At 41.2% G+C, this 10,624-nt stretch overlaps 1 protein-coding gene across 1 annotated transcript; it reads left to right on the top strand.

Annotated features, from left to right (window-relative positions):
* Positions 1-1,712: 1,712 nt before the first annotated feature.
* Positions 1,713-10,276, top strand: UNC50 (unc-50 inner nuclear membrane RNA binding protein). The gene is made up of 5 exons (XM_056862092.1): positions 1,713-1,992; positions 5,246-5,366; positions 6,407-6,546; positions 6,639-6,740; positions 9,990-10,276. Exons 1-5 carry the CDS (start codon positions 1,713-1,715, stop codon positions 10,124-10,126), a joined length of 780 nt encoding a protein of 259 aa, XP_056718070.1. The 3' UTR covers positions 10,127-10,276.
* Positions 10,277-10,624: the final 348 nt, after the last annotated feature.

Here is a 10,624-nt window from a genome sequence, read left to right as displayed (position 1 = left end):
TGGTATGCCAGGGAGAAGGTGAGATTAGAATCCTTTCCCATAACACCTCATTTCCTACACTGGAGGATTTTGTGTGTGTGTGGAGGAGTTTTCAAATCCCCACCTGCAGGCTGAAGTGGTACAGCCCAGATATGGGTTACTATATGAGTGAAAACAAGGCTCTTCTAAAAGTAAAAAAAACGTTTCCTGCCCCAGTAAAACAGAGGGAAGTAGTTGGTGTATCTGCATAAAACAACTATGATGTGTTTGTACAAAAGCTTCATGAGAATCACGATGAAATGTATATGGAGGGTAGAAAGCTGGGTTACAGAGACTTGGCTTCAACTCATTAGGTGGCCTTAGCAAGTTGTGTATCTCTCAATTTCACATGGCTTTGCAGAAGACAAAATGGGACAATCCCATCCATGCCCAACGGCAGCCAGTGTTTCTTAAAAGAAGGAGAGGCTCCAAATGTAGTAAAGATTTTTGGAAAAAAAACCCCACATAGATTGTGGTGCGTTAGGATTCAGTGCTTAGTCATCTAAAATCTTTGTGGACATGTTACTGAAGGTGCATAAATCAAGACAAGCAGAGGATAGTATTGCCAGTTGCTATTCCCCATCGCTTCCACTATGAAGGCAGAGGTCTGCTTAGTTAAGAAGCAAAAGCATACAAAAGAAAAGCAAACTATGGTATGCTAATAAATCGAGCATCCAATATTGCCAGAAACTAGTGGGCACATGTATTTATGTAACTAGGCGTGTGGCAGCCGTAGCTGTTGGCATTTGAAACAAAATTGGCTGCAATAGAACAAAGTTAACATAAACATAGGTTGCAATTCTAGGCACTTGTATACCACTGTCTTTAAACATGTTTACTGAGATATCTAGATTACAATACTTTTTTCAGGTATGACAGTTGAAAGTTTTACTGCAAATCCATGCCCTTTCTGCTCACTTGTTGATCCCTCCCCGCCATCCCACAGACTGCAGCCCTCTCGTACTCTCCATTGGCCTTTTATAGGTAGAAGAGGTAGTTCTGAGTCCGGTGTCCAATCCATTCAGTGCTATTTCTAGTTCTTGTGGCTAGTGGGCCCTGTCCCATTTCTGATTATGAAAGATTAGCAGCCCTCTGAAACTAGGGAAGGGAGAAGCACAGGAATGGTTCTGTACATGGTTCACTTTTGTCCTCTATAGAAGAGGAAGAGAGAAGAGTGCAGATGTTGCATGCCACTTGTATGTTCAGTGGGGTCACGTTTGAAGTGACATTCTCAAGCTTATGTGATTAATTGCAAGTTTCAGGTATGAAGTCTTGGCTCAGAAGGCTAAAACCATGCAATGACATTATATTGTTTTCAGGTAGGATTTTAAAAAAGAAATGGAGTCACATGGCAAAGTTCTACAATTTTATGCATAGTTATTTGGTCACAAGCTCAACTAGATGAAGTTACTTTCAAGTAAGCATGTTTAAGATTGGGTTCTAAGGGACCTCTAGTCTTATTGGCTAGTTTTGTTGCACAGGTAGTTATACTAATGTACATCTTGCGTCTTTTAAATGATAAGCTTAATGGTTCAGTTCTTCGCACTCTAAGCCCAGTGAAATCAATGGGCTTAGACTGTAGTAACTCTGTATAAGATTGCACTGTATATGTGATACATGCTCATGTGCAGCTGTGTTTTTTTTTTAAATCTCAAGTTTAAAATTATAATTCTGTTCTCTTTTCGTTTAGCAAAATGTTGCCTACAACATCCGTTAATTCCCGAAGTCAAGGCAATGGAGCTTTAAACTCCAGGGATGCGGGCAGGCACACAGCAGGGGCAAAACGCCACAAATACCTGAGAAGACTCTTCCGCTTTCAGCAGATGGATTTTGAATTTGCTGTGTGGCAGATGCTGTATCTCTTCACTTCGCCACAGAAGGTTTATAGGAACTTTCACTACAGAAAACAAACAAAAGACCAGTGGGCACGAGATGACCCTGCTTTTCTTGTATTGCTAAGTATCTGGCTGTGTGGTAGGTATCTGAGAACTTAGTTCCATAAGTGTTAATACTATTGAACATCTGTATTACGCCACCGAATTAGAGCCTCTAGAGCTTTGGGAAGGGGTGCTGTCAATATGTTGATGACACTCAGCTATACATCTCTTTAAGCGTCCAGATGTGGTTTTGTCCTGATTGTGGATCCTTCAGGTGGATAAGGGTAAATAACCTTCAGTTGAATGCAGATAAGGCAAAGTTTGATGGCAGTGGGGAAAGCTGAGGCTCTGGAAGGGACTGTCTACCTGTCTTGGATAGTGCCTGTTGTGTTCCTGTCTGAGCACGTGAAGTGTTTTGGAATGCTCCTGGACCCACCCTTGATTCTACAGAAGCAAGTTGGTATTGGTTGCAAGGAATACTTTCCTCCATTTACAGCTAACTCATAGGCTCCTCCCTTCTAGACTCAGCCAGCTGAGCATTGGTAATCTAATGGTCCTGTAGCTTCCAGGTTGATTTACTGTTGCATACTGTGTGCTTAGGTGTGTTTGCTTGCCTCAGGCAACAGCCTCTGGCCAATCTTTAAAGGATTTGGATGGTCAAAGTAGCTCATGGAAACAAGATATTTGCAATGGAAATGAGCTTTTTTTAAAAATCCACAAAATACACCAAGAGCACATCCCTTTTGATTGTTGGGAGCTTCCTACAGCAGCAGCTGTGCCCCTGAACCTGGTTCTACAGCACCTCCTGGTCTCTGATGAAAACCACTTGCTACCACTTCCTTTTTAATACTGTCTCCAGCCTGTTAGGTGCATCCTTCCAAGACCAGTAACACCCCCTGATCTGCTGAGCCATGCTGGCTTGGGGCTAATGCTTGCACCTGGAATTCCCTTTACTCATTATTGGTAATGCTGAATGACTAGGAGGAAGTAATCTTGTGACTACTTACAGCTGTGGAACTAGTTGTGAATATGCTTGAAGCCAGAATAAGTCACTTGACCACACCATCCCACATTCTCCTCAGGGCTTCTTCCATGTTGGCCCCAAAGACTGCCCTTGAAAACAGCTTGGTAGTTTGAGATGGTACATCATATAGCTACACATCTTTTAGGTGATGTTGGATTTCTTCTGTACTATACAACCATGATTTGCCTGACTCCCCTTTTAAAATAAGAGTAAAAGTTCTTAGCACTTTTTACAGTCGCTCACACCTTACACAAAAACACACTAAGGACCACAAATATCCAATTTCTTGCTATATGTATGTTTTTGTGAATATGATCCAGTTAAAAAAAGCCTCACATGACCACAAAGTTTTACAGATCCTATGGGTTCTAGTGACAAATGAATCTTCAAACATTTATGTAGATTTCCTATGGTGCTACATGAACCAATACAATATTAAAGGATTGGAAGGGAACAGTTGTGTGACTTCCCAGAAACTGCACACTGTTGTACATTCACGGTATATATGGACTGACTAGCTAGAGAACTTTATTTTTTAAAAGTAAATAAAGGCAATTAAATCCATTTCTGAAGTAGAATGTGGTAATTATAGAATCATAGAGTTGGAAGGGACCACCAGGGCCATCAAGTCCAACCCCATGCACAATGCAGGAAATTCACAACTACCTCCCCCCTCCACACCCCTAGTGACCAGAAGATGGCCAAGATGCCCTCCCTCTCATCATCTGCCTAAGGTCACAGAATCAGCATTGCTGACAGATGGCCATCTAACCTCTTCTTAAAAACCTCCAGGGAAGGAGAGCTTACCACCTCCCGAGGAAGCCTGTTCCACTGAGGAACCGCTCTAACTGTTAGAAAATTCTTCCTAATGTCTAGACAGAAACTCTTTTGATTTAATTTCAACCTGTTGGTTCTGGTTCGACCGTCTTGAGCAACAGAAAACAACTTGGCACCCTCCTCTATATGACAGCCCTTCAAGTACTTGAACATGGTTATCATATCCCCTCTCAGTCTTCTCCTCTTCAGGCTAAACATACCCAGCTCCTTCAACCTTTCCTCATAGGACTTGGTCTCCAGACCCCTCACCATCTTTGTTGCCCTTCTCTGGACACGTTTCAGCTTGTCTACATCTTAAATTGTGGTGCCCAAAACTGAACACAGTACTCTAGTTGAGGTCTAACCAGAGCAGAGTAAAGCGATACCATCACTTCGCGTGATCTGGACACTATACTTCTGTTGATACTGCATTTGCTTTTTTAGTTACAGCATCACACTGCTGACTCACGTTCAGTTTTTGGTCTACTAAGACCCCAAGATCCTTTTCACACACACTACTGCTCAAACAAGTCTCCCCCGTCCTATAATTATGCATTTGATTTTTCCTACCTAAATGCAGAACTTTACATTTGTCTTTGTTGGAGTGCATTTTATTAGTTCTAGTTATCTAGTTCTAGCCCATTTCTCCAGCCTGTCAAGATCATCCTGCATCTTGGCTCTGTCTTCTACCGTATTTGCTACCCCTCCCAATTTAGTATCATCTGCATATTTAATAAGCATCCCCTCTATTCCTTCACCAAATCATTTATAAAGATGTTGAACAACACAGGGCCCAGCACAGATCCCTGAGGAACTCCACTAGTCACTTCTCTCCAAGTGGACGAGGAACCATTAACTAGCACTCTTTGGGTACGATCTGTCAACCAGTTGCAGATCCATCTAACAATAATAGGATCTAACCCACATTTTCCCAATTTGTCCACTAGAATACTATGTGGAACCTTATCAAAAGCCTTACTGAAATCTAGATAAACTATGTCTACAGCATTTCCCTGATCCAGCAAGGTAGTAACTTTCTCAAAAAAGGAGATAAGATTAGTCTGACATGACTTATTCTTGAGAAACCCGTGCTGGCTCTTAGTGATCAGATCCATCCTTTCTAAATGCTCAAGGATTGAATGTTTGATGATTTGTTTGAACACTTTTCCTGGTATAGAAGTCAAGCTGATGGGTCGGTAGTTACCCGGATCCTCCTTTTTCCCCTTCTTGAAGATGGGGACAACATTTGCTCGCCTCCAATCTTCTGGCACCTCACCTGTTTGCCAAGACTTTTCAAAAATAATGGACAGAGGTTCCAAAATTACATCTGCAAGTTCTTTGATCTTGCAAATGTTTAAAAAGTATAACAGCTGTAATCTTTACATTGGTCAATGGTGTGACAGTAAAGCAATATAAAATAATGGATTGGAATGGAAATTAACAGCATCTGATGGTATGGCACTTTGTGTGCCTAGAATTAATGTCACTGTTTCTTGTGTTTCTCCTTCAGTATCCACGATAGGATTTGGCTTTGTATTGGACATGAGATTTGTCGAAACTATTAAGCTACTGCTTTGGGTTGTGTTCATAGACTGTGTGGGAGTTGGGCTCCTAATTGCAACTTTAATGTGGTAAGTCTCTCTAAACTAAAGTGATGCAGCATCTGTTTGAATTTTGTGGAATATGGTGTGGTGGTTACTAGAGAACCAAGACTTCGGGAATGCAGCCCTAAGCGTGCATAGTTATGAATATGCCCCATTGAAATCAATGGGGTTTACTCATAAGTATGCACACAGGGTCATGGTGCAGTACGTTTCTGAAGAAAAAATGTTTTTCAGGATGTGGATGATAAAATTGTGTATTCCCCATACACGGATTTTTGGAAAAACAAACATGGTACAATGAAAGAGAAGAATGATGTCCTGCACTCTGCTCCAAGCATTGGGACAAGAGAGTTCTCATTCTCATCCTGTGTTTGCTGGAACGTAACCTAATGTGTACCACAGACTCCCAAGCACATTTGTTCGTACCCATACTGTTGTCATAGGAACTTGCATGCTGTTTCTGTGATCTGTGTGCATATTGGCAAATGTTTTACTTTAGAAAGTAATATTAGCAGCAAAAGTCTGGTTGCTGTTAGAAGTTACTTTCCATCTTTGGCAGTTTGTACCAGTGGTAAAAGTACTACGTGTGGTTGATATCAGGCATCTCAGGCATTCAGAATACTTGGTTTATGTTCTCAGTTATCCTTAGAAAGCCTTTTATTGTGGGTCTGAGCCAAAAACACATTTGGCTTTGATATGAGTACTGCAAACTTCAGGTGAATGGAAATTAAACATAACTTTAAGTTTGATCCAAAGATGCCCTTCTATAAATGCAAGGAAGGATCAGTGATTTTTGAATATTCCCCACTCAGGCTGCAGCCAATGTGGTTTTTGACAATTCCCCAATTCTCAGAAGTAAATGGGGTGGGGAGTGGCACAGGGGCTGCAGAAGATAGGTGGAAGTGGGTAGGATCTATTCTAGTAGTGCAATTTCATTTGTGGTTCATGAGATCCTGTCCCCTGTCTGTGACTGTACTAAAAAGAATCAAGCTGCTATATATTAAAATTGCCTAGCTTAGTATGCAGTTGTTGGGTTTTTTTAAAATCTTTTTTTCTTCTTTCTGTAGGTTTATCTCAAATAAGTATTTGGTAAAGCACCAAAGCAGAGATCATGATGTGGAGTGGGGATATGCCTTTGATGTTCATTTGAATGCTTTCTATCCTCTTCTTGTCATCCTGCATTTCATACAGCTGTTCTTCATTAATTGTAAGTAAATCTTTCTTGCCCACCCAGATCTGAAGCAGTTTTGTTTTCATGCCATCTACTGATGGAACTCAACTGTCATTTTTCTCTTGCAGATGTAATTGTATTGAATTCATTTATTGGCTATTTTGTTGGAAATACTTTCTGGCTGATTGCTATTGGTTATTACGTCTATGTGACATTTCTAGGCTATAGTGGTAAGTAATGATTAAAGCCTTTATTACCTCAGTAATGTGACAAATTACTCATTTCCAGGAGTCCTTCCTAATACTCCTCTTGAAGCTGTTCAGTGTATGTAATTCATAATGTGCAATAAGTGTTTGGACAAAAGTATGTATCAAGTAGCCGTATGTAGTATAATGTGCATAAAACGTGTTAATATGTAATGCTAAGGTTTTGTTACTTTAGGTAAATCGCAGAGACAGTGTGAGTGTAGTTAACGTCTGATTGCAATCTAGGAGAAGCAGTTCAAATTTCCACTCCCATCGTAGAAGCTCACTGGGTTACCTTGGGTCAGTCATTCTTATCCTAATCTACCTCACTGGATTGTTGATGGGATAAAGGGAAAAGATGCAAACTGCAGTGGGGCCCCATTGGGGGGGAAATAGGTATAGTGTTTTTTTAAGTTATGTGTTGCCTTTGCAACAATATTTAAAGGAACTTTTCATGCTGTAAGCTGAGACTTGGAGCTAATAGACAGTGGATTCCTTTACTTAAAACTATACTTGCTATGTGAGCTAGGAGGAATGTCTATTGTAGACTTTTTCTTTTGCTGTCAAGTCACAGCTGACTTATGGTGACCCTGTGGGGTTTTCAGGGCAAGAGATGTTGGGAGGTGGTTTGCCATTGCCTGCCTCCACGTCACAACCCTGGTATTCCCTGGAGGTGTGCCACCCAACTACTAGCCAGGGCTGACCCTGCGTAGCTTCTGAGATCTGAGAAGATCAGGCTAGCCTGGGGCTATCCAGGTCATTTAACAAAATTAGTATAAGCAATTGTTTCAGGTCAAGAGTTCTCAAACTGGTCTAGTAAGCTTCGGTATAAATAATGAAGCTTCTAAGTATAATTAAGAGGACAGTTCACTAAATATTTACTGTGGAACATTTACTATGCTTAGTGCTACACAGAGCCTTTGTCATGGCTTCAGAAGGTGAACCATGCTGCTGCTCGTTTTACCTTCGTATACATTTTATGGACCAAGGGCTAAGCTCCCTTGCAATTCTCCCTGAATTGGACTGGCAAGCAGCAACTGCTGTAGCTTTTGCAGCTTGAAGACACTGTTGTAAGCCCATTGCTGTGTATATCTACTGTTCTTCTATGTAATGATCCTTAGTCTCATCTCTGCGAGAAGCAGATATAATGGAGGATAATGTAGAGGGAGCTATGGGTCTGAGGACAGCAGAATGCAAAAAGTACAAAGCCGATGGCACAAAGGCAGGCAGTAATCAGGCAGCTGTGTTACTGACTGGGAAGCTGACCCTTTAAACCCACTTCAGAAAGGAAGGAGCTTCTACGTAGTCTGCTAAATGGTGATTCTATACACATCCCTCCATAAGAGCCTGCAGTTACTATGATGAAACCTACGATCCAGTGAACTGGAGTATACTGCTAGTTTATCTTTTAAGGAGCAGCTTGTGACCACATGGTAGGGTGGGAAGGAATTCGGATCAGCAGATCCCTCACTTTAAAAAGTGTTTTTTCTACTGCAGACAGGGGAGAAGGTGGTAGGTGCTCTTCAGACAACACATGCTCAACAGCCTCTTTAAGTATGAGGAACTAGCTGTTTTCGGGATTCCCGAATTTTCCTGAACACTCATACTGGTATAGAGTTTGGGGGTGGGGGTTGGGGAATCTGAAAAAATTCAGCTCCATTATAACCTATGGGAATCTTTCTAGGGTTCTAAGGGGGCTGTGTTTTTTTAAGGAGAGGCAAAAAATTTTCAGCATAGCTGCTGGTGACTGTCCTTACAAGAACCCCCAAGTTTGGTAAAGATTGGGTCAAGGGTCCAATTTTATAGGCCCCCAATAGAGGAAAAATGGAGCCCATAAAATTGGACCCCCTGAACCAATCTTTACCAAACTTGGGAGTTCTTGTAAGGAGTCACCAGCAGCTGTGCTGAAAATTTGGTGCTTCTATGTTAAAAAACGGGCCTCCCAGAACCCTGAAAAGATTCCCCATAGACTATAATAGATAAAAAGGGAGGGGGGAGGTTAACCTTTAAAGCGCTTGGTGCGAATGTGCCGAAGCAGTTTTTCTTCCTTTTAAAAGGGGCTGTAGCCAGAGATCCTGAAATATCCCAAAAATGGATTTGCTGGCTACTGTTTAAAAGACTACCTTTTTGGGGTGTTCAGCTTTCTTGAATGCACACCCTTAGTAGTTGTAGAGTTTTGGATTAGGGTAAAGGTAGTCCCCTGTGCAAGCACCGGGTCATTCCTGACCCATGGGGTGACGTCACATCCCGACGTTTACTAGGCAGACTATGTTTATGGGGTGGTTTGCCAGTGCCTTCCCCAGTCGTCTTCCCTTTAACCCCAGCAAGCTGGGTACTCATTTGACTGACCTCGGAAGGATGGGAGGCAGAGTCAACCTTGAGCCAGCTACCTGAAACCGACTTCCATTGGGATCAAATTCAGGTCATGAGCAGAGCTTGGACTGCAGTACTTCAGCTTACGACTGCACCACGGGGTTCTTCAGAGTTTTGGATTACATATATTTTATTGGCCATAGCAGAGGGAAACAGCTGGCATTTTACAAGGTGTTCACTTAAGGCTCTTATGTAAAGAAGCCATGACCTTCCTAAAGAAGCAATTCTGGAAGTGTTGGAGGAAGAACAGTAGAAGATGCCATTGGCGGTATTGGAGGGAAGATATAAGAAGGTCCGAATAGAAGGCTTTGCCCTTGTGAGTCAGGGGATATAGAAACTTCAGAACATGTCTTGATCCACTGTTCATTCTATCAAGAAGTCCGCACAAGGGTTCTTTCCCCGATTCTTAACACTTGCCCTGACCAACCAGATGAGTTTCTGGCTAAGAAACTCCTAACTGATGAAAAATAACTGTTTACATTCTTGACTGCTAAATTCTGTGCTGCAGCTATTAAAATATGCCATACCCTGACAGGATTAGAGTAACAGAAATACTTTATTACTCAAAATATTAAGGGGGTCACACCAAGTTATACAATGTTTATATAAATTTTATTCATACTACAAATAATCTGAGCCTAAAAATTACATATTACATGTAACGGTAGTAGCTGTTATGGTTTTCTTATCTGTTGTGGCTTTCATTTGTTTTTGTTTTTGCTGGTCAATGACCGTATTAATAAATTATTATTATAGTAGAAGATGCAAATTGCTGTTATCCTCACCCTCAGCTTTTGGATAGCATTATCAGTGAAAATACAGGCTGCCTTGCGTTCTGACCTTGAACTCTTCTTCTTTCAGCATTGCCATTCTTGAAGAACACAGTCGTTCTCTTATATCCATTTGCACCACTTCTCCTTCTCTACTTGGTTTCATTAGCAATGGGATGGAACTTCACCCAAGCACTTTGTTCTTTCTACAAGTATAGAGTGAAATAAACCGGACTCTATAACAAAACGGGTTGCTTGTTCTTACCTCCTGTGGCAGTCTCAGAATAGGTAAGAGAGTAAGGCACTCTTGTAAATTTCTGTAAATACATGCTTTTCACTGTAGATCAGTGTGTAAAGTTTTTGGTTCTCTAAAAATTTATTTACAGCTTCAGATTTATAGTAATTCTGTATTCTTCTGTGGTATCTTCCTAATGGAAAACATTGTACATTTCTGTAATAAAGATTTTTTAAAAACTGTGCTGGGTGTTACTTTGAATATCTGATGCCTACCTCAGCAGATTGGTTTCATTGAGTGCATTCACAGTTTAAGATTTGAGTCCTGAAGTTGTTTTGGATAACTACTTGCATCTGACCAACAGACAACTTCTACCTTTCCTTACTCTTGTGTGCTAATGGCTTTAACAGAAAAGTGTAATATGAGAAAAAATACTTCAATAGTTTCTTTTCTGCTGGGGAGGGGGTAGGCGAAATCTAACCCTTCTCTCT

Source organism: Euleptes europaea, chromosome 16 (genome assembly GCF_029931775.1).
Source record: "Euleptes europaea isolate rEulEur1 chromosome 16, rEulEur1.hap1, whole genome shotgun sequence".
Taxonomy (NCBI): domain Eukaryota; kingdom Metazoa; phylum Chordata; class Lepidosauria; order Squamata; family Sphaerodactylidae; genus Euleptes; species Euleptes europaea.
Note: the sequence above shows the minus strand (reverse complement) of the source record. Positions and strands in the feature narration are given on the sequence as shown.

Bases quoted from the DNA above. Each gene is read 5' to 3' on its own strand.
- UNC50 (XM_056862092.1), top strand. From the start codon at position 1,713: ATGTTGCCTACAACATCCGTTAATTCCCGAAGTCAAGGCAATGGAGCT. The intron at 1,993-5,245 runs GTAGGTATCTGA...TTTCTCCTTCAG, and splicing joins GCTAAGTATCTGGCTGTGTG to TATCCACGATAGGATTTGGC. The intron at 6,547-6,638 runs GTAAGTAAATCT...TTTCTCTTGCAG, and splicing joins ACAGCTGTTCTTCATTAATT to ATGTAATTGTATTGAATTCA.